General features: G+C 50.5%; 1 protein-coding gene across 4 annotated transcripts in view; it reads right to left on the bottom strand.

Annotated features, from left to right (window-relative positions):
• The window catches only part of astn1 (astrotactin 1), a 4064875-nt gene that overhangs the window by 263387 nt on the left and 3778131 nt on the right, over positions 1–23357 (bottom strand). For all 4 annotated transcript variants that reach the window (XM_072511608.1, XM_072511609.1, XM_072511610.1 and 1 more), the window contains 2 exons: positions 17602–17870; positions 13453–13586 (listed from right to left, as the gene is read on the bottom strand). In XM_072511608.1, coding sequence (XP_072367709.1) covers positions 13453–13586; positions 17602–17870 — 403 coding nt within the window. The remainder of the gene's footprint in view (positions 1–13452; positions 13587–17601; positions 17871–23357) is intronic.

Below are 23357 nucleotides of genomic sequence, written 5' to 3'. Positions count from 1 at the left end.
CCGCATCGGAAGCCAGGAAGATCGCACTATTCCTCTCCACAGCTTGGGACCATGCCATGCACATCTACAACTCCCTTACATTCGCTGAAGGCGAAGACTGATTCCATGATCCGGGATCAGATCGTTTTTGGGGTCCACTCCGAATCCCTTTGCCAGCAGCTCCTGAAAGTCAAGCAGCTCACCCTCACCATCGCCATTGAAACGTGCATTCTCCACGAACATGGTAACAATCGGTACTCCCACATCAGGGCGGCAGAAACGGCAAAGCTAACCTCCCACGAGGCGGAACGGGTGCAGGCCATCGCACAAATGCAGGGCCGAAGTATCGGCAAGACTGGCCATTCCGTGCGCTTTTCCCGGGCCCCTGCGCATGCGCGCCACGACCAAGGGGACGGCGAGACCGACGACCAGACTGCGCAGGTGCGTACGTCGTTCGACTGCACTGCGCATGCGCGATGGCGCACAGAACGCGCTGACATTGGCGTCATGGCGTGTCCAAATTGTGGCTCCGCCCATTTAAGGCAGCAATGTCCGGCAAAGTCACGACGGTGTCTACAGTGTGGCAAGCCTGGTCACTACGCAGCCCTTTGCAGATCTGCTCCACTGCCCAGCATCCAGCGATCCCAGCCGCGGCGCAGAAGCGTCCGTTCAATACAGCAGGTCATGCCAGACTCCGACCCTGATAGCCCAACAGATCCTGATGCTGCATGCCTCAAATCTCCATACCGGGTGGGCATCATTACGAAGCATGCGCTGCCTCTCTCCAAGACAGAGAAGCACCTCCCGATCCTCAACGTGGATCCCGACGACGAGTGGTGTGCTGTCCTCACAGTCAACAAGGCTCGCATCTGGTTCAAACTGGACACCGGCGCATCGGCGAACCTCATCTCCAAATCCGATATCGACACCATCCGCGTCAGACCAAGCATTCTTCCACCGGCCTGTCAGCTCCTTGACTACAATGGCAATGCCATAGCTGCCAGTGGCCCATGCCAACTTGGAGTTTCCAATAAGTCATTTAAAGCGACACTGCGATTTGAGATTGTGGGACATGACAGAGCATCCCTGCTCGGTGCTCGGGCCTGCAAACTCCTGAACTTGGTTCAGCGAGTCCACACCATGTCATCCTCACAGGCGATGGCCCCACCTGATGAGAACTTCCAGGCTGAAATTGATGACATGATCACGCAGTACCACAGCGTATTCGACGGAATGGGGACACTCCCATACCGATACAAAATCCTGCTCAAACCAAACGCCACCCGTGATCCATGCACCATGTCGGGTGCCGGCACCCCTCAAGGACCGTCTCAAACAGCAGTTTCAGGACCTCCAGGACCAGGGCATATCAAGGGTCACAGAACTCACGGACTGGGTCAGCTCCATGGTCTGCGTCAAGAAGCCGTCAGGGGAGCTTCAAATCTGCATCGACCCCAAGGATTTAAAACGCGACATCATGAGGGAACATTACCCGATACCAAAACGAGAAGAGTTGACCAGCGAGGTGGCTCATGCCAAACTCTTTACGAAGCTGGACGCCTCCAAGGGGTTCTGGCAAATACAGCTGGATGCATCCAGTCGCAAGCTGTGCACATTCAATACCCCGTTCGGTCGCTACTGCTGCAAACCGGATGCCTTTTGGCATCATCTCTGCCTCAGAGGTATTTCACCGCATCATGGAACAGATGATGGAGGGTGTCGAGGGGGTGCGCGTGTATGTTGGCGATGTCAGAATCTGGTCCACAGCTCCTCAAGAACACATCGATCGCCTCAAGCAGGTATTCCACAGAATCCATGAGCATGGCCTCCGACTCAACAGAGCCAAGTGCTCGTTCGGTCAACCAGAAATCAAATTCCTTGGTGACCACATCTCGCAGCAAGGCGTGCGGCCAGATGCTGACAAGGTCTCGGCGATCAATGCCATGAAGACCCCAGAGGACAAGAAGGCGCTCCTCCGCTTTCTAGGGATGGTCAACTTCCTCGGGAAGTTCATTCCCAACATGGCGGCACACACCACAGCCCTCCGCCATCTCGTCAAAAAGTCAACGGAATTCCAGTGGCTGCCCGCTCATGAGAACGAATGGCGTGAGCTCAGGGCAAAACTCACCTCAGCCCCGGTTCTGGCGTTCTTCGACCCTATCAAAGAAACCAAAATATCCACTGACGTGAGCCAGGACGGTATTGGGGCGGTGCTCCTCCAACGGGATGACTCCTCCTCATGGGCCCCAGATGCGTATGCCTCCAGAGCCATGACACCCACTGAGCAAAGGTACGCTCAGATCGAGAAGGAATGTCTGGGCCTCCTAACGGGAATCGACAAATTTCATGACTATGTGTATGGCCTCCCAAAATTCACGGTTGAGACTGACCACAAGCCATTAGTCCACATAATCCAGAAGGATTTGAATGACATGATGTTCGGTTACAGCAAATCTTTCTCAAGCTACGCCGCTATGACTTTGAACTTGTCTACACGCCAGGCAAAGAACTCATTGTTGCAGATGCCCTTTCCAGGTCTATCACCACACCGTGTGAACAAACTGACTTTGTCTGCCAAAATGATGCGCAGGTGCAATTGTGTGCCCCCAACCTTCTGGCCTCTGAGGGGGTCATCCAAATTCGTGAGGAAACGGCCAAGGATCCTCTGCTACAGCATGTGATGCAGCACCTCACGAATGGCTGGCAGAAGGGACAGTGTCCCCAGTTTTACAACGTCAAGGACGACCTGACGGTGGTAGACGGCATCCTCATGAAGCTCGATAGGATTGTGATTCCGCAGAGCATGCGAGCTATGGTGCTCGGCCAACTCCATGAGGGTCACCTGGGGGTCGAGAAATGTCGACGCAGAGCTCGAGAGGCAGCCTATTGGCCAGGCATCAGCCAGGACGTTGCCTACATGGTCCTCAACTGCCCCACATGTCAGAAATTTCAGCCAGCTCAACCCAAAGAAAGTCTGCAGCAACATGAGATAGTGACCTCCCCATGGTCCAAAGTCGGTGTCGACCTTTTACACGCCAAGGGGCGTGACTATGTCCTCCTGGTCGGCTACTTCTCCAATTACCCAGAAGTGGTGAAACTGTCCGACCTCATGTCGAAGGCGGTGATAAAAGCATGCAGAGAAACGTTTGCCAGGCATGGGATACCGTTCACGGTGATGAGTGACAACGGTCCCTGTTTTTACAGTCAGGAATGGTCTGATTTTGCCCACCTATACAACTTTCATCACGTAACCTCCAGCCCCCACTACCCGCAGTCAAACGGGAAGGCCGAAAAAGGGGTCCATATTGTCAAGAGATTACGATGCAAGGCTGCAGACTCAGGCTCCGACTTAAACATGGCGCTGCTGGCACACAGAGAATCCCCGCTGTCCGCTGGGTTGTCTCCCATGCAGATGCTCATGAATTGCACTCTGCAAACCACGGTTCCGGCCATCCATGTTCCAGACCTTGACTACCTCACGGTCATACAAAAGATGCAGCAGTCTCGGGCCCAACAGAAATCAGCATACGATGCTCATGCCACAGATCTCCCCAAGCTGGTCCCAACTGATTGTGCTCGTGTGCAGTTGCCTGACGGTGGCTGGTCCGCCACAGCTGTGGCGGTCAAGCAAGTGGCCCCGAGATCGCTCCTCGTCCGCATGGTTCCTTCCTTCGACGCAACAGACGGGCGCTGCGCAGAGTTCCACGCCCTCCACTTAACCATGATGTCCCGCCTCACACAATGCTTCCTCCGGACGTGCCCTATCACAAGGCCACCGATATACCAGCAATCCTGCCGACCTCTGTGACCACCGCATTGCCGGCGGTCCCGCCTATCCAAGTGCAGGCGGCCCCTGATCCACCCTTGAGGCGGTCAACCAGAATTCGTCGCCTGCCGCAGAGACTAAACTTATAGACTGAACTTTTGCACAACTGTGTTACCTTATCGTTTTGACCTCTGTAAATATCGTTTTTACCGTTTCATCTGCCCTACATCTGCACTAGCGACACCTCCCTGTGTACATAAGATCATTTTAGCACATTCTGTATATAGTCACGCACATATACACATCCACACGCACATGCACCTTAATATTTATTATCTCAACACACAAAAAGAAAGAGGAGAAAAAAGGTGGGAGATGTCATGATATACATCTATGTATATAATGGAGTGCAGACAGGCAGTGATTGACACACAGAATGACCAGTAAGCACACAGAACAGAGCAGCCCATCACCAGACAGGACACGACCACTATAAAGCCAGAGGGCACCAGTTTTCCTGCTCTCTCGGGACCCAGCCCCTGAGACAGTCCGAGTTAGTGAGCTGGCCAGTACAAACACCATGTGGTAGCTAGTAAGTCTGGTTAGGCTAGTATCAGGTCTCCAGTCAAGTCAGCATAGTGTCAACTCACAGTTGAACATGTATAATCGTTTAGATGTTAAATAAAATCGTGTTGCATCTTATCAAGTGTTGGAGGTCTGTCTCTCGCTACACTGCATCAAGTGCAGTCCACATCGATCCAGCCTACCCAACACATCAGTTACAACCTGCCTCGGTGCTCTGACAGATGTGTATGTGGGCTGAGCTTGGCCCAGGGGCCGCAGTTCAGTCGCTATGGTGTCCCACCCCCAACCCAATACCGTCCCCTCCCTGCCCTCCCCTGCCACCATCACCACCACCACCCCCACCCTTCCCCCCCTTCTCTGTCACCCCAGAATTCGATGGGACTGTGTAATGGAATGGCGAGCTCGCATGCTGGGATCAACCAGATGGATGGTGTAAAGTGCTACTGTGGGCAGGAGTCAGACGTTGTCAAACGATGTGGAGGACCAGGGCCTATCGCAGAGCGGGCCATCATCATCCTCCATCCCATGGACCAAACCCATTGTTACTGCCACTCAGGGCCGACACCCCATAGTGCGGCAGCTAAGGGGTTGCAGGTGGGAGGGGGATGGGTGTGGGGGCAGTGCTTGTGCCCCTGGCCAGTCCCATCCCCGCAGTTGGTGAACCTGGAGGCAATCAGAGCGTCCTATGTGTGTTGGCCCTGGCACACACGTTGTGCGGCCTCCCATGCCTCGGCCCGAGCCCCATGTCCTGCTCATACTCACCTTCCCCCCACATCTTCATTGTCGGACAAGGACTGGTGTTCATCCTCCTCCTCCAGCATGTTACCCCTCTGCTGCGCTATGTTGTGGAGGACGCAGCAGGCCGCCATGATGCGGGCGACCCTCCCAGTGCCATACTGGAGGCCCCTCCAGAGTGGTCCAGGCACCTGAACCGCATCTTCAGGAGGCCAAAGCACCGCTCGATTACGCCCCTGGTCGCTGCATGGGCGTTGTTGTAGCGGGTCTCCGCATGGTCTGTGGCCTTCAGCTGGCATGATCAGCCATGACTGCAGCGGATATCCCCTGTCACCTTGGAGCCAACCCCCCAGACAGTGGTATGCCTTCAAGAGGCCAGGAATCGTCAAGTGTGCCAGGATGAAGGCGTCATGCACGCTGCCCGAGTAGCGGGCGCAGACGTGCATAATGCACATCTGATGGACACACACGCTGCATGTTCATGGAGTGAAACCCCTTTCAGTTTTATAGAGCCGCCTGTCATCTGCAGGAGCTCGTAGGGCAACATGCATCCCGTCGATCACCGCCTGAATTCAGGGCATCTCGGCAATGGCGGCGAACCCCGTTGCCCGGGCATCCTGTGGGCTCGGTCCACATGGAAATGGATGTATTGCGACATCTGGGCATATAGGGTCTCCGTGACGGCGCGTATGCACCTGTGCACCGAGGTCTGAGAGAATCCGGACAGGTCCCCACTCGGCGCCTGGAAGGAGCCTGTGGCGTAAAGGTTCAGGGCGACCGTCACCTTGACAGTCACCGGGAGCGGGTGTCCTCCCCCAAAACCCGCGGTGCCAGGTGTGTCATCATCGGGCAGATATGTCGCACTGTCTCTCTGCTCATCCGGAGTCTTCAACTGCATGTCCGGTCCGGCAGATCCTCGAATGACAGGCGCTGCTAGTTCACGGCTGGCCTCATGCGGCATCTCCTTTGCACCTCCTCATCCTCCTCCTCCTCAGCCTGTTGGGCAGCCGGCTCGCCCTCCTCAGTGGCTGCCTCCTGTTCCTCTGGGGCAAGCTCTGCCGCTGTAGCTTTATCCTCCTCCTCTAGCAGCTTCAACTCGTACAGCCGCAGTGCATCCCACAGGGCTGCGGCGACTAGGCGGAAGGCCACCATTGCTGGGAGCATTCCAATAGCCATTGTCTGCAGGGAGTGAAAGACCGACATGTTAGCATGGTTCGGACTCCCGTCCCCAACCAGGTCCAATGGGCTCTCTGGTGGCCCTGGTCGGCACTGCGGACTCTGCCCCCACATGTTTCTCCCCACCCCCATACACGCACCCCTGGCCCGGTCAGTGCCCGGCACCATGGGGACCTTTGGCCCTGGTGCCCGTCACTGTTGCCAGGGATACCATTGGCTACCACTGCCTATAGCAATGGTAAGCTCAGCGGTCCCTATCCGGCACCCCCCTGTAGGGGCTACTGTGTGTGTTGCTCTTGGATGGGCCACATGATGCCCCACCAGTGGGTGTTGGCTGGTTTGTGGGGGTTATGGAAGAGAGTGGGGTGGGGGTTGGGGGCTGCGGTGCGGGGATGGTAGGGTAGGGGCACCCGTACAGCCGGTGGCATCTTGCAGTACGAGGGGCCAAGGTGGTTGGTCAGTGAGTGGGCAGCAAGATGGCTGCATTGCAGGCCGAGGCAATGGTGGTCTGTGCCCCCAAACTGCACCAGTCCCATGGGGGCATCACTCCGGCCCACGACGTGTCCACCCATCAATCCAACCAGTGTCTGGACTGGCAACCCACGGTCGTGCCTCTCCGTGTCCTACCTCCTCTCTCCCCCACCAGCCACGGCACCTGTTTCCCGATTTTTAAAACCACAAGTGGCCGTCGGGAATTCCCCCCAGGGGAGACGGAGAATCACAGAGGCCCCAGAGAATACTGAGTTAGGCCGCTAATGATATGCCAACAGCATTTACTGCTGAGGGGATCACACTGATGCTGCTGTTAAGGCACTGGAGAATTGCGATTTGGCGTCAAACTGGCGGCCGCCATGATTTCAGCGTCAGAACCAATTCTCCGCCCAATCGCTTTCCCGACTCCGGCGTCAGCCAACCGAGAATCCCGCCCGGGGTGTTTGATGCTTTCTAGCTAATATTTCACTGAATGTTAGGCCTTCAGTTGGGTACTTTCTTTTCCTTCAGCTTATAATGATCTTTATTACAGGCTCATAAAGACAGAAGGCAACCGGCAACAGTGAGAGGTAGAAAACACAGCTCTTCTTCCTACGAATGACTAGAGGCTTCTGGCAAGATGTCCACTTTTTCTGCAGATTCAGGGTTATTTCAAGTTTGCAGCAAGGATGTGCCAGGCAGTCACTGGTCTTTGAACAATAAAGCAGTTCTTAACTTCAGCTGTTTGAGAAAGAGAGACTGTCCCTTTCACTTCTCCCAAGTTCTCTCACAAGAATCACGCAGGAACCAATCATTGACTGTTGTCAGGCAGAACACCATACCTGTACAACCCACCGATTGCCAGCTATCTAATCAACCCAACTTCTTGCTGGTTCCTAATATTCACTCAGCGCCAATGTGTTTCCTCTCCAAAATACAAAAGCTAGGAATACAATGACCTGACAAACAGGCTGCTTAATGGCACATTCCGAATATGGGTCCACGGACAAAAAAATAATAAAATAAAATAAAATGGGAGCAAAGGAAATAAACAGGAAGGATTCTTACAATTTGTACATCCTTCCACATGGCAGTTTGGAAGAGTAGGAGAGGTTCCTCCTCAGCCATGCAAAGTAAATAAATTTGAGCCTCTACCATCACTATCCATAGCTCCAAGTTAGAAGATACATATGTATGTCGGCTCAGTTGCCTGGACACCCAATATGGATCAGTTAGGCCCGAACAACACAGGGTTCGATCCCCGTTCTGGATGAGGGGGATACGGGCCATGCTTACTTGGTGAAGAATGTGGGTCAGACCTACGTTCTGGCAGAGAACTAAAGAACCAGAAGTAAAAGCACTCTCTCATAAATTCCACAAGGTGCTTGGCTGTTCTTCCCTCAGAAACTCGGCAGCTCCAAACTAACTAAAATCTGTTCAATTGGTGATGAAATCTGGGGCGCATTAAGTCAAGCTAGTTTTTAAATCCCACGTGACAGAACAAAGGGCAGAATATCAAAGTAAATGCTTGTTACTTTAGTCACAAATCTATTCCCCTCACTTCTGTGTTTTCTTAGTCTCTCAGCACTCACATCCCACAACTAGCCAGTGCCTTAATCCTCCATCAGCTTCAACTTCTTCAATTCTCCTCAAACCCATTGTTCTATCCTTGCTGATAGACATTAGCTTCATAATCTCCAACATATTGTTACGATTCCGAACCAGACCCAACATTTGTTAGGACACCGGATAAGAACCCCAAACACTGGGCGCGATTCTCCGCTCCCGCGCGGTTTGGAGAATCGCCTGGGTCGCCAAATTTTTCCGCCACACCGGTCCGACGCCCTCCCACGATTCACAGAAGCGGCCCTCGGCACAATCGCGTTTTGCGCGGCACGGTCCAGTGAATCGCCCGAGACAGCCAAAATGGCGATTCACCGGTACCTCCGCGATTCTCAGTGCCGGATGGGCCGAGCGGCCTGCCCAAAACGGCGGGTTCCCCCCGGCGCCGTCCACACCTGGTCGCTGCCGGCGGGAACAGCGTGGGAGCGCTTGGGGGGGCGGCCTGTGGGGGAGGGGGGATCCTGCACCAGGGGGTACCTCAAATGGGGTCTGGCCCGCAATCGGTGCCCACCGATCGTCGGCAGGCCTCTCTGAAGGAGGACCTCCTTTCTTCCGCAGCCCCGCAAGATCCGTCGGACATCTTCTTGCGGGGCGGAATCGGGGAGGACGGCAACCACGCATGCGCGGGTTGGCGCCAGTTATGCGGTGCCAGCCGCGTCATGTATGCGTGCCGCCTTTACGCGGCGCCGCCTTTACGCGGCGTCAAGGCCTGGCATGCGTAAATGACGCGGCGCCGCTCCTAGCCCATTATCGGGCCCTGAATCGGTCGGGATAGGGGCCGTTTCGCGCCGTCGTGAACCTCGACGGCGTTCACGATGGCACCGCATAATTGGCGCCAATCCATTTCGGAGAATCCTGCCCACTATTTTTACATTCGTAAAACTGTGAGGAAAGGATAATTCTCTCCAGGATTGATTCCACTAGTGAATACGTATCTGTTATATTAAAACAAACATAGGGCAGCACAGTGGTTAGCACTGGGACTGCGGCACTGAGGTCCCGGGTTCAAAACCCGGCCACGGGTTCAAATCCCGGCCCCGGATCACTGTTCTTGTAGAATTTGCACATTCTCCCCGTGTCTGCATGGGTTTCACCCCCACAACCCAAAGATTTGCTGGTGAGGTAGATTGGCCATGCTAAATTGCCCCTTAATTGGAAAATAATAATTGGGTACTCTAATTTATTTAGAAAAACAAACAAACATAATTCTTCTCACAGGATTAAACCCATTAATATGAGAAGATAGCTCACAATTAACAATTAAACAATTCTTAACATTGAAAGGAAATCCTTTTAACTACTATCTCCAATTAAGCAAAGCCCATCACAGGTCAAAAAACACTTATAAATAGACTTAGCAAACACAGGGGCGCGATTTAGTGGCCGTGTTGCGCTTGAGCAAGAGCGCAACAAGGCCATGTGATTGCCAGAGAGGCCAGAATCGAGTACCGCGCTAGGCGCCGATCCATTTGCGATCGAACTGGCCCGCTCCGGTCGGCAAAATCAGGATCCACCGTATTGTGGCAAGAAACCAATAATCATCACTTAAGCCCAGTCGCCATAAATTTAATGGGAGCGATCCCCTATCTAAAGGCCACCCATTTTCTAATGGCCTCCCCAGAAAGTGGTCATGTGGGCACCGATTAGTACTCCTTTTTAAAAGCGCGAAGCTGGCGGAAGGACGGCTGTGGGGAGCCGAGTAGGTGAGTAGCCACCTTTGCTCACAGACAAAGAGTCCCCGGGGCCAGTGGGCTTTCTGCCCCGGTACTCGGAGTGGTGTGGGAGAGCCGCCAGGGGCTCAGCCTCGGCTGGGTGGGCCACCATGGGGAGGAGAGCATTGCGGGGCAGGGGGGGATGGTCGCTGGAATTGGAAGGTCTCAGCACCTGTGGGCCTACCATGCCAACCCTGAACCATGTGGTCCCATTCTGGGGGCAATACTAGCCGCTGCCTACCTGCCCCACCGACGACTCATAACTCAGACTGACTGCAGAAGCCTCTGGCCGCTCAGCTGAAAGTTATAGGGAATTGGCAATTGTAGTTAAGTGAGCATTTCACACATCCCAAGTGAATCCCCGTGGGTAGGCATGCCATTTAGCACGTGGAGTTGTTGCCTAGCATCCCAATCAGACTGTGATGCCTGGACACTGTGCCTGAACACTGTGGGAGGCAACACCTAGGATGCAGCGACCAACAACCGAACTCCCAGGGGTTGGCTCCAGCACTGGGGACATTACCGCGACCAGAGGGTAAGTGAGTGCACCGGGGAGGGGACCAGCAAACGGTCCAGGTAACGTAACTTGAAGGTGTCTGCGGTACAGGGTCTTGGGTCCGGTGAGCAGAGGCCAGAGGTCGGAGTTGTGTGGGCAGTGCACGTTGGGGGTGGGGGAGGAAGCGAGGTGGGGGCTGGAGGGTTCCGGGATGGAGGACACCGCTGGTTATCAGTCTCACACCCTCTTCAATTCCTTACAGATATCACACTGGATGGACGATATCTTGGACCCTGCAGAAGCTTCTCGTGTTGCTGCTGGCAGGCCAGGTGGCCGGAGGAGGTGGTGGCAGCAGCATCAACAAAGACTCGAGGCGCAGGGCCCCACCCCACACCCATCAGGCCAGGGAGGGATCCAGAGGGGGAGGCCCGCGACGGTCCAAGGTATACAGGGGTTGCCCGTCTTTCCAACAGATATCAGACAGTGTGTGCCGCAGGAGGCTCTGCCTCAACAAGGAATCTGTGCAGCACCTGTGCCATGTTACTGGGTCTTGGCACCGTCTGGATGAGCATGATGCCCGCTCCCGGTGGCGGTCAAGATCATGGCAGCTCTGAGCTTCGAAGCCTCAGGATAATTCCAGGTCTCGAGCGGAGACTTGTTGGATGCCCTGTTGGTCTAGGCAGAGAACTGTATACACTTTGACTTAGACCAAGCTCTCAACCTCGCCCGCTTCACATAGGACATGGCCTCATCCTTCATTCCCCCTCTCCCCACCCATCCCCCCATTCCTCTGCAACCCTCCCGCCTTGGCATCCTCTTTTCTTCCCCCCTTCCCTGCCCCATTCCCACCACCCCAGGATCTGTGTAATATCACTCTCGGGTGATGGGACTTTTTCGGCACTGTCAGCGGGTCAGTTGGGTGAAAATGGAGGGTCGCGGTGGGGTCGCGGTGGGGTCTCTGAGGGGGGTCAAAAATTCAGGGACGCCCTTAAAAATGGTACCCTGATCCACGGGCAGTCTTCAACTCTGTTGAATAGCGGACACTGAGAAACACCCTGCTAAACGAGGGTCAGCACAGTCGCACAGTGGATAGCACTGTTGCTTCACTCGGTGTATCCGAACAGGCACCAGAATGCGGTGACTCAGGGCTTTATCACAGTGACTTCATTGCAGTGTTAATGTAAACCTACTTGTGACAATAAAAATGATTATTATTATTCTAAACACGCCCAAAACCAGACATAGAAGTTTTTTCAATGAAACACGCCCAACGTCTCAAATTATCTATTCTCCAGCAATCATAACAAAATTCCATTGGGCCTTATATAGGTAAACACACACATGGTTGGAATTAGTGATGATCTCACTTTTACGACACCTCAATTGCACATCTGTACAAAAAAATGATTGCAACATATGTAAATATATAATACAATCCATGTAAAAACAATTCCAACATTCATCACAACATCCAACTTATGATCCTTGCTGAAGCCAATGAATCCCTCTGTGGTCTCACTTCAGTCCTATTACTGCATCCTCCTCCAGCTCTAAATCACTCTTCCAAACATTCCATTCTCCTTTGATTCCAGCCCTTTGCACGACTCCCCCTCTTTTCTTTCCCTCATAGTTGACAGTCCCTGCGCTCCTATTCTCTAGAATTTCAGCCATAAATCCCTCCATCTCTCTACTCCTTCCTGAAGCTCCTCAGAGTTCAGCTCTTCAGGCATCGTTTGTGGCACAAACTGCTTGTGGCCTTTACTGCTTCGGTGTTGGTTTGCCATGTGCCCATTAATGAAGCTCCTGAGGACGTTTTACTGTTCGTGGCACTGGGTAAATACAGTTTGCTGTTGTAGCTATCCACAGTCCCTCTTAACCCATCTCGTTTTCACTGTCATCTTCCTGCCACCTATTTTCCACGCTGTTCTATTGCACTTCTTACACTCTCTCCACTTAACTTGTACCACTCCGTAACCGGTGATTCATTATTTCCTATTTATCAGCAGGATACAGTTTTTGGTGCTTTCCTTTGCACTTAATCTTACACTCTGGTTGATATCATTTCCACCCCCACACCCCCAAGGGTTCTGCCAGGTGCTCGTGGCTCACGCTACATCAAGAACAGACTTTGCATTGCACAGAGTCTGTGCTCGCCTGCTGGCTCCCCAGGACACCCGCCCAAATTTTAGAACACCAGCAACCGTCACTACATCAAGTTAGATCTCCTGCCACACATACACAGGATTTTAAACCATCAGAACTTGAAGATGCTCCAAGAAAGTGTGCAGACACAAAGTTAAAAATATATAAATCATCTGTTCTGACAAGCGGAACTAACTCTGCACAGGAAAAATGTAGCACAGGGTCTTCCTTAATATATACAATGAGGCGAATTCTCCGCCTCCCCAGCCTTGTGTTCCTCGGTGGTGTGCCATCACTGGTAGCGGGATTCTCTGTTCCCACCACTGGCCAATGGAATTTCCCATTGAAGCCACCCAACGCCGCCGGGGGGGCGCACTGCCAGAGGAGCGGAGAATCCAGCCAGTGAAGAAATTGCCACAATATAAATTAGAATATATATGTTGGCAGGAGTTCTCTGGCCACTGGGATTCTTTGTTCTCGCCAGCAGCACCCCCCCACTCCCCCCACCCTCACCCCCACCGTGGGCTTCCCGGCGACACGGGGTGGCTTCAATAATGATATATAATTTAAGTTGAAAAGGCACACTGATCTTGGTGTGCTAGCACATGTAATGTTGTGTGCTCAAGCCCACCTTTAACTTGATTCAGTATCACGCGAGGATCAGATCTGAGAGATATCTTCCACATTTAGTAAAACTTTCTACACAGTGGCCGTTATCTGAATGTGCTACAGCCTGGAGTACATGGTACTGAGGAATAGGTACTTACACTGGCTGAGGGAGGGGAGCGCAGTTTGGTAGCCCGTCAATGCTAAACGTTGTGGAATCACACCTACACCAGTCATCGATGACGTCACCACCTCCTGAACACCAGAGTTGGCTCAACATTGCTTCATAGATGGCCTAAAAAAATACCACAAGGATCAGACCTAATTACACATTAAAGATCTCCAGCTTACTAAGAGTGTAATGCACCCTCCACAATCACATTTCACACTATTCATATATACTGATTATTAGCAGCAATCTTGGAACGCAAATAGTCAAAGCGAATTTGAAAAAGAGACAATTGAAAGCCAATCACAGAGCCAGATCAAAAGATATCTGGTCTGTATCATGTGGTCCTGGTTCTGAGGGTACGCGAGGGTGATTGTTGTGGCTTTCGTCAGTGCAAAAGCTCAAGCTCTGTAATAAATACTCTTTAAAGAAACAACAATAGTGAATAAAGTAAACAAAAATGTCAGAGATGACAACCCCCTGGTGAGGGCACTGTAACTAAAACAAAACTTAACTAACTAAACCAAAATATTATTCCTGGGGGTGATGATGAACCCCAGCCCCCACCGATGCCCATTGGTCACGGCAAGCTTCAAATGTACCTGTGGAACCTCTGTATTATATGCAGTGTTTCATAATCCTTTCATGAAAGCCAACATTATAACATTTAGCTGCCTCTTGAATGATTCCTGAATATTTGCCTCTGCTCACCAATCCAGAGGATCATTCCAGCAATGTATCACTTAAATGCTGCCTTTCACCAATTTGTATCAATGTTCCCTAGTTAATCCCGCTCATTCGTCTTCAATCTCCAAAGTGCCCAATTCTTTTCTTCCCAATTAAGGGGCAATTTAGCATGGCCAATCTACCTACCCTGTGCATCTTTGGGTTGTGGGGGTGAGACCCACGCAGACACGTGGAGAATAGGGCAGCACGGTGGTGCAGTGGATTAACTCTGCTGCCTCACAGTGCCGAGGTCCCAGGTTTGATCCCGGCTCTGGGTCACTGTCCGTGTGGAGTTTGCACATTCTCCCCGTGTCTGCGTGGATTTCGCCCCCACAACCCAAAGATGTGCAGGCTAGGTGGATTGGCCACGCTAAATTGCCCCTTAATTGGAAAAAATGAATTGGGTACTCTAAATTTTAAAAAGAAAGACACGTGGAGAATGTGCAAACTCCTCACGGACAGTGACCCAAGGCTGGGATCAAACTTGGGTCCTTGGTGCCGTGAGGCAGCGGTGCTAACCACTGCACCACTGTGCCGCCCTATCTTCAGTGCCATTCTTAAGTGGTACTTCTGCTCTCTTTTTATAGGGGGGTAAAAGGTTATCGAGGGTTGGCAGGAATGTGAGGTTGAGGTTACAACCATGATCTTATTGAATGGCGGAGCAGTTTCAAGGGGCCGAGTGGGCTAATTTGTACCTGAAGATAATACAGGATTATCTTTGCTGATAGCCTATGCAATACCGCAATCTCCAGTCTGAGAACGTAAGGAATAAGAAATAGGACAAGTAAACCACATGGCCCATCGAATCTGCTCAGAGGAAAATGTTATCAGCATGGAAATGCAGGCCACCATGGAAGTTACCTGGTCAACCTAGCCAATCCTTTACTGACGTGACTATAGTTGAAGAACCAGCACAAGGCTCTGCATCCCCCGATCTCTCCCCACTCCTCCTGAGAACCCCGATGTCAGTCTATTTCTGAAACAAACCACGTGAGTTGAAGGTAATGGGACAGGTAGCCTTGTTTGCAACTCAATTCTGTGGCATTCTGGCACCGGTTACATTTTATCTTTGAGCTTTGCCCTGATCCAAAACTACAACACTGAGTCTTTAAAATGTGAGTTGCGTCATTCTACAGCAATCTCAAGAATAACACTCTCACAACAATTAGAAAAGATAGGTGCTTGATGGCTTGGCATGATGGGCCAAAGGACTTCTTTTGTGCTGTAAAACTCTTTGACTCTAACCCTGCTCCACTTCGAAACAACATCTGACCAGTTCAAATTGATCTTTTCCTCCTCCAGTGCAGTCTCTGGCTCTTTACTATCTGGGTTCCATTTTGTTCAATACAGCATGTCCTCTTTATTGCTGAAGTTGAACCACCGTGTTATAAATGACAGTTCTTTGCAATTTTAATCTTGCCCAGCTTTCACCCAACATATGACCTTGACTGTTTGGGTACTATACTTTTTGCCATTACTTAAGGCAGAATGTCATGTTCCCCACAGACAGTTGGAAGGTGGGTGGAGGGGCTCAGAATTCAAACATGGGCACCTGTCCATATGTCCATCTACCAATCGCAATTTTACTTGTGGTGGGGAAGTCATGAAATGAAATGAAATGAAAATGAAATGAAAATCGCTTATTGTCACAAGTAGGCTTCAATGAAGTTACTGTGAAAAGCCCCTAGTCACCACATTCCAGCGCCTGTTCGGGGAGGCTGGTACGGGCAGGCAGTCTATCTCCCCTGGGGCCAATTGAGGCCCTTAAATGGACAACTAATGGCTCCTCAAGGGCCTCTTCCCACCCCACTGCAATTCTTCACCTAGCAGACAGAGGAGGAAGACTGGTTTGAAACTCACCAGGTCCCACTCCTATAGCTACCCCCCCCCACCTCCTCTTCCAGTTTTCCCTCTCCTATGGCATGAGCACCATCAGCCCCACCCACACTCGCTATTCTGGCAATTCTGAAAACGTCCCCATTTCCCTCTCCGTTCAGTTCCAGTGATGATCTTTGCTGGGTCTAGACGTAGTCCCCGCAGTGACGATTGGTTCAGGTGCGTTGCTGGAACCAAAGAGCTGCTGGCCATTTGATTAACCGGCAACTCTCGGAAGAGGGAATTACTCCCCAGGTGGGGGCAGAAGTCAGGCCCTGAGCCAATTAACACCCCTCTGAGTATTAAATATATGTGGGGCAGCCTGCAGGGGTGATAGGGGAGGAGTTGGGGGGGGGGGGGTGAGTTTGCTGTCAACCATTTCATAGAATCATAGAAATTACAGTGTAGAAGGAGACCATTCGGCCCATCGAGTCTGCACTGGCCCTTGGAAAGAACACATTACTTAAGCCCACGCCTCCACCCTATCCCCATTACCCAGTAACCCCATCTAACCTTTTGGACACTAAGGGCAATTTAACATGGCCAATCCACCTAACCTGCACATTTTTGGACTGTGGGAGGAAACCAGAGCACCCGGAAAAAACCCACACAGAAACGGGGAGAAAGTCCAAACTTCACCCAGTCACCCAAGGCCGGAATTGAACCCGGGACCCTGGAGCTGTGAGGCAGCAGTGCTAACCACTGCGCTACTGTGCCGCCTCACCCAGTGTCCACCATCCCCAATCCAGTGTCCACTATCCCCAATTTTGTGTCCACCATCCCCAATCCAGTGTCCACTATCCCCAATATAGTGTCCACCATCCCCAATCCAGTGCCCATCTTCCGCAATCCAGTGCCCATCTTCCGCAATCCAGTGCCCATCATCCCCACCCAGTGCCCACAACCCCAATCCAGTGCCCATCATCTGCAATCCAGAATCCACAGCGAACTGTAAAATCCTGCCATTAATTTTATAAATGACATGTTCTGTAAATAGCTGCGTCTCCTCCATATAATGGCTCATCCTTACAATCTGTGTTTTACCATTTTCTTTATTCGTTTTCAGAATGTGGGTGTCGCTGGCAAGGTCAGCATTTATTGCCCATGCCTAATCAGCCTTGGGAAGGTGATGGTGAGCTGCTTTCCTGAACTGCTGCAGTCGCTGAGGTGTAGGTCTACCCCTGGTGCTGTTAGGGAGGGAGTTCCAGGATTTTGACCCAGCGACAATGAAGGAACGGCGATATATTTCCAAGTCAGGATGGTATGTAGATTGGAGGGGAACTTGCAGGTGGTGGGGTTCCTATGTATCTGCTAGTCTTGTCCCTCTAGATGGGAGCGGCAATGGGGTTGGAAGGTGTTGCCGAAGGAGCCTTGGTGAGTTTCCACAGTGCATCTTGTAGATGGTACACACTCCTGCCACTGTGCGTCCGTGGTAGAGGGTGTGAATGTGTGTGGAAGGGGTGTCAATCCAGCAGCCTGCTCAACCTCTGCAATATCCATTCTGATAGTCGATTTCTTCCCCACTAATCTGTACACTTACTTTCCGTGTTTCATTTTCGGTCAGCAGTTCATACAACGGAGCTGCCTTAGTGACTTCCAGTAACACAGGTTCTTCTTGCCTCTTCTGACCCTCTGTTGTATGGCACAGGTGGCAGGATGATGGACAACTTCCCCTGTTTTCGCAGTACATTCTCACTCCTGACGCCATGAGCTCATCACCAGAATCAAGAAGGCTGACAACATAGGCTGGAAAGGTTAAAGACTTGGGATCCTTCTCACGTTCTTCTGATTCATCAGATGGGGAGTTGCCTGCATGAAGAAAAAGAAGATATTATAACAGCACAATTTCAATCTGCACATCCTATATTAGGAACTAATGAAGTGTGTAATTAATATAATTACCAGCGCAGTTACAGATGGATTCACTTTTACTGGAAGATTGAACAACAATATTTGGAGATTAAATTACTCTTCCAATTTTCAAACTTACTTACTTGTTCCAATAAAAGAGCAGATTTTATCTTATGCTTAACATGGCAGCTGTAACTAATATTCACATATCTAAGCACAAAAGACTGTAATATGGCTGAGTATGGTAGAGTAGTTCAGGGAGAAAGAATAAAGTTAATCAAGTTTCACAGAAGCACCTTAAAATGCTTCACATCCACTCTTCACCCTCTGCAACTTCACTTCCCCTTGACCAGTGGGAATCTGAATCCTGTTTCAACTTTTTCCTATCTGTATTCATAGGGATGGCTTTGAGCTTTCAATCTCTCTTTGGCACTTCCATTCCCATGTTCTCCATCATAAAGCTATCTTCCACCATGTCTCTTGTTCAGAACCCCCTGGATGTAAAATGCGAGGGTATTGCAAGACCCAGAAGGGCAACTTGGAATGCCAGCACTTAGTGGTGTATATTTTCAATTTGGTACACAGTGAGAAAAGATATACAAACCGTGGAGGAATAGTCCAGTGTGATCAATTAATAAAGAATATTTAACTTTAAAGAAAAACACATGTTACGAAGGACTATAATGCAGTACAACAGTAGATTTTACTATGGGCAGCACGGTGGTTAGCACTGCTGCCTCACGGCACCGAGATCCCAGGTTTGATCCCAGCCCTGAGTCATTGTCTGCGTGGAGTTTGCACATTCTCTCCCTGCTTGCATGGGTTTCATCCCCACAACCCAAAGATGTGCAGGCTAGGTGGATTGGCCATGCTAAATTGCCCCTTAATTGGAAAAATTGAATTGGGTTACTCTAAATTTATAATAAAAGAAAACAGTACATTTAACTGATGGAGTTGCCCATTTGTTCCTAACAACCTACATTTCCTGAATTCTGAAATGGCCATGTTCACAAACAACATTCAATATTATAGAACTCTATGAGCTAAATCCAGCAGATAGTTACCAAGCACAATGTGGGGAAGGTAGAGTAGGTCTGCGAGGTCGCGAGGAGATGGATGTCTTGAGGCCACTGAACCTTAAAGGGAATGTTTCCTCGTAGGCGGCCTTTCTCTCTCTCCGGCATTTGCGCCTGAGATAGAACTTTCTTAATTTTTCAGTTCCCTCCCTATTACCCCGGGCTTTCATTCACCCACCAATCTTAAAATTGAGGGTGCTGGGAAACAGCCCTTAAGTGACCATTAACTGGGGCAAGAGCAGGCTCCCTATCAAAGGCCTTGCATTCCCGCGCCTAGATTGGAAGCTGACAAAATCACTATAAGGTTGGTGCAGATGGGAACTTGGAGGGAATCCCATCCCTCTGATCTCACGCTCTCATGCCAGCTCAGAATCTATCTGTGGGGAGGGGGTGTAAAATTCTGGCTCTGGACCAAGAAACAGACAATCTATTCACTTGCCTCTGCCACTTCCTCCTTTACCTTTGCCCATTTTTTTTAACCATTTACTGTCTTTTTACTTTCAGATTGTTTGACCAACATCCAATCATGGATGGGCCAGAGACCATTGTCCTCGGTCCTCACTACAAACATTATACCTTTTCCAATGCTCTCAGCCCCTGTTCGACCAGTATCTCAGCTCAGCATGCTTGTTCACAACCCGGGGGGGGGCCGCGACCAGCGCGGCACGATTCCCGTCCCCTCCGAATTTTCGGTGCCGGAGAATTCGGTGGCTGTCGGGGGCGGGATTCACGCCGCCCCCCGGCAATTTCTCCGAGCCGGCGGGGTGTCGGAGAATCTGCCCCAGGTTTCTAAGTTGAAACCCTGTGTATTTATAGCAAGAATAATGATGAAATATGCAGTAAATACAACTGGGTGACAACAAGCTAATACCTATTACCAACTGTCCTCTACCCACACACATGACAAACAAACACAGGGGTGGGTGGGGGGATGAAACGGGCAAAATAATAAGGATGACAGCAAAATGATTAGAGTCTTTGCTACAAATGGTGGTTCTGGAGCACACTTTCCTCTTAGATGATTAAAGTCTCTGTTTGCAGCCGGTAATGGTCTTCTTTGGGAGTCATTCATTCAGGGTCCTTGTAGTTTAGAAAAAGGATGCAGTACTCACAGGCAGCAGGCTTTCTACTGGGGAAAAACTTTATTTCTTATCAAACTGGGTTTTCAGCTCGAGATTCACATTCAGGCCTATACCTTTCTGGAGAGACACTTTATTTCATATCAAACCTTACTTCCAGCCCGTGGTTTGACTTATGGCCTTTGCAGACTCAAGAGAACGGCACCCAAACTTGCTGATGAGAGAGTTAGCCCTCACAATGCCCTTATCAAAATAATTAATTCAATTTATTTTGGAGAGAGTAAGTTAGAACCCTCCATCCAGCCTGCCAGAATCTAAAGTGAAACAAACTGAAACCATGTGACCCTGAAAACATCCAGTGGATTAGATCCAATCACCACCAGTTACTGGCAGAGCACAGCCTTTTGGGCCAATTCATTGGCCTCCAGCCAAATCAATCTAACCGAGTCATCACTGCTGCTGGCCGGTCTGCAAACACCAGCCGAAAACAGCACAGTCTTCTGGAATTTTCTGTTTGAATTAAAGGCACAGGTCACTGCTTCCTCCTGCTTGAACTAAAGATACAGGCTGCCTTAAAGATACATGTCCATAAATCATTCATGGACCAAAAATGTAACAGCAAAAATAAAAGAAAGGGGAAATAAGGGAATCAACAGGAAAGACCCTTACATAGAACATAGAACAAACAGTGCAGAAGGAGCCCATTCGGCCCATCGAGTCTGCACCGACCCACTTAAGCCCTCACTTCCACCCTATCCCCATAACCCAATAACCCCATCTCACCTTTTTGGTCACTAAGGGCAATTTATCATGGCCTATCCACTAACCTGCACGTCTTTGGACTGTGGGAGGAAACTGGAGCACCCGGAGGAAACTCACGCAGACACAGGGAGAAGGTACAGACTCCGCACAGACAGTGACCCAGCGGGGAATCGAACCTTGGACCCGCGCTGTGAAGCCACAGTGCTATCCACTTGTGCTACCATGCTGCCCGCTGCCCACATGATACAATCCCTTTCCTGGTCACGCTGTCAGCATGCAAAAGTCTTATGGCCTGTTTGATTTTGAGTTGAACATCATACATCCAATCCATCACCAACATTTCCAATTTCTACCCAGGCAATCTGTTCAACTCTATCTGCAACTCAACCACATCGGTCTTGATTTCATTATTCCAATGACCTTCCTTCTGGATCCATTGCTCCACCATATACAATCTTTCATGCAAGCTACAGCCTTCCAAATCCTGTTTACTTAGCATTTGCCATCTGACATACACTGGCTCCTTGTTCACCTATATAATTAAATTAAAGCTGCTCATCTTCAAGCCCTCCAGATGTTTAACTAATCTCTCTAATCTCTGACTTGTTGTCCATTATCCCCATCCACTTCCATTCATAAAGGATTCTTGGACCACTTTTATATTAAAAAGCTCTCTAAAGAATGAAAGTCATTGTTATTGATCTTATTCTAGTCTTATTTGACCTTGGTCAGTACCTGTTGCCTGTTGTAATGATGACCCTGAGCCATTGGCTGGAGTACCGCAGTGATATAGTGTTCAGTGAGACATTTTGATCCATGTCCTGTCTGAGGTTCCTCAGCTCTGGAACCATTTTCATGAAGCTTTTGTGGACTTTCTCCAATGCCTTCCTGAATTGTGGCACCCAGAACTCTCCGTCCGTTCTTGCCAGTGTCGATTCTCCAGTCCCACTGCAGTGAATGGAGTTTTGGCTGAGCGCCAAATCCTCCATTTTCATTGGCAGCAGTGACGAGGTGAACCCGGATTGGGAAATCCTTGTCAACACTCCAATTGAGACAAAAAAAGTGGGACGGGCTTCTCCGTTGGCAGACACCGATATCGTAACCGCCAATTGGGCAGAGAATCCATTCCGATGCCGGAATCGGGCCCGGCGCTGGTTTGATGCCGGTTTGCGAGTCTCCTCCTCCTCCAAACCTGCGTCATCATGACGCGCGCCGAGCGCAGTTGCATTGCCATTGGCACCTCATCGGCTAGCCCACTTGCGATTCTCCGCCCTGATGGGCCGAGTTCCCAATGGCGCGGGAAACGTGTCCTCACACAAATCGTGAACCCGGCGTGGTGGCTGCGGACTGTGCCCAACGCTGCCACACTCGGCCGGGATCCGTGCTGCTGGCCGGCGGGGGGGGGGCTTCAGCGAGGGCTGGGGGTACTGGTGGGAGGTGGCCAGGGGGTGGGCTGTGGGGTCGCAGTTTGCGAGTCGGGTCAGCACACGGCCGGCGCCATGTTGCACGGCGCGACCGATGCAGGTTATCAGCCGAGCGCACGCATGGCCCAGGACTGGCCCATTCTGCGGCCCATTTATGAGCGATCCACGGGCGTTTCATGCGGCTCTGGTGATAGCCTTTCACCGGTACCGAAATCAGTGAGGGGTTTGCGCCGATAAACCGGTCATGAAACACCAGTTGTGTCCCATGCTGGAGTCGGCACTTAGCCACAAAAAAGGAGAATTCCACCCCCGTTTCATACCGCTTTATGATAACCTTCTTGCTTTTGTCCTCAATGTCCCTGTTAAAAATGCCTAGGATTCTTTATTAACTACTCTCCCAATCTGCCCTGTGATCCAGAATGGCGTATCCATATATACACCTTGGTTCCTCTCCTTCTATAACCCCTTTAGAATTAAATCATTTATTTTTTATTGTCTCTGTGTTCTTCCTACCAAAATGAATTCATGAGTCCAACCATTTGACAGATTTAAATTTAAATTTCCTTCATAGTTAACATATCCTGAGAAAACACGCTCCCTGATATTTCATTGTCGCTTCCACATTTTGTGTCTGATACGTTTTTCAATAATATGCCCAAATTACACAGAAATTGAACATTCGCCCTCTTTTCGAGAACTTCACACTTCCATTAGTTTGACTGGAGTCCATTTAAATTTACAAAGTGGCTTGTTGTGTCAGGTAGCATGACTAACATGTCTTCTTGGAAACAAACAGCAAAAAACACCAGTGGGACCATGTCCACTGCCTGGTATAACAAAGCAGGCAATATTGCAATTCAAAAAAGCAATTGTGTGCACAGATGCAATTCTCGATACGCATCAATCATTGATGGCTTTCAAGTACTTGTCCCCCAACTGCAGCTGTTGATTTGGCTCTAACAGAGCAGGTTCAAAGAAGTTTCACTTCTACCAACACCACAAATAGATTCTTCAGTTTTTGAAGTTGCACTGGTGAACATCGAGGAGAAATGGGCAGATTCCCTTCCGACAGTCAACAAATATACAAACTGCCTAATTTTTCTT

This window comes from Scyliorhinus torazame, chromosome 7 (genome assembly GCF_047496885.1).
Source record: "Scyliorhinus torazame isolate Kashiwa2021f chromosome 7, sScyTor2.1, whole genome shotgun sequence".
Classification (NCBI taxonomy): Eukaryota; Metazoa; Chordata; class Chondrichthyes; order Carcharhiniformes; family Scyliorhinidae; genus Scyliorhinus; species Scyliorhinus torazame.
Note: the sequence above shows the minus strand (reverse complement) of the source record. Positions and strands in the feature narration are given on the sequence as shown.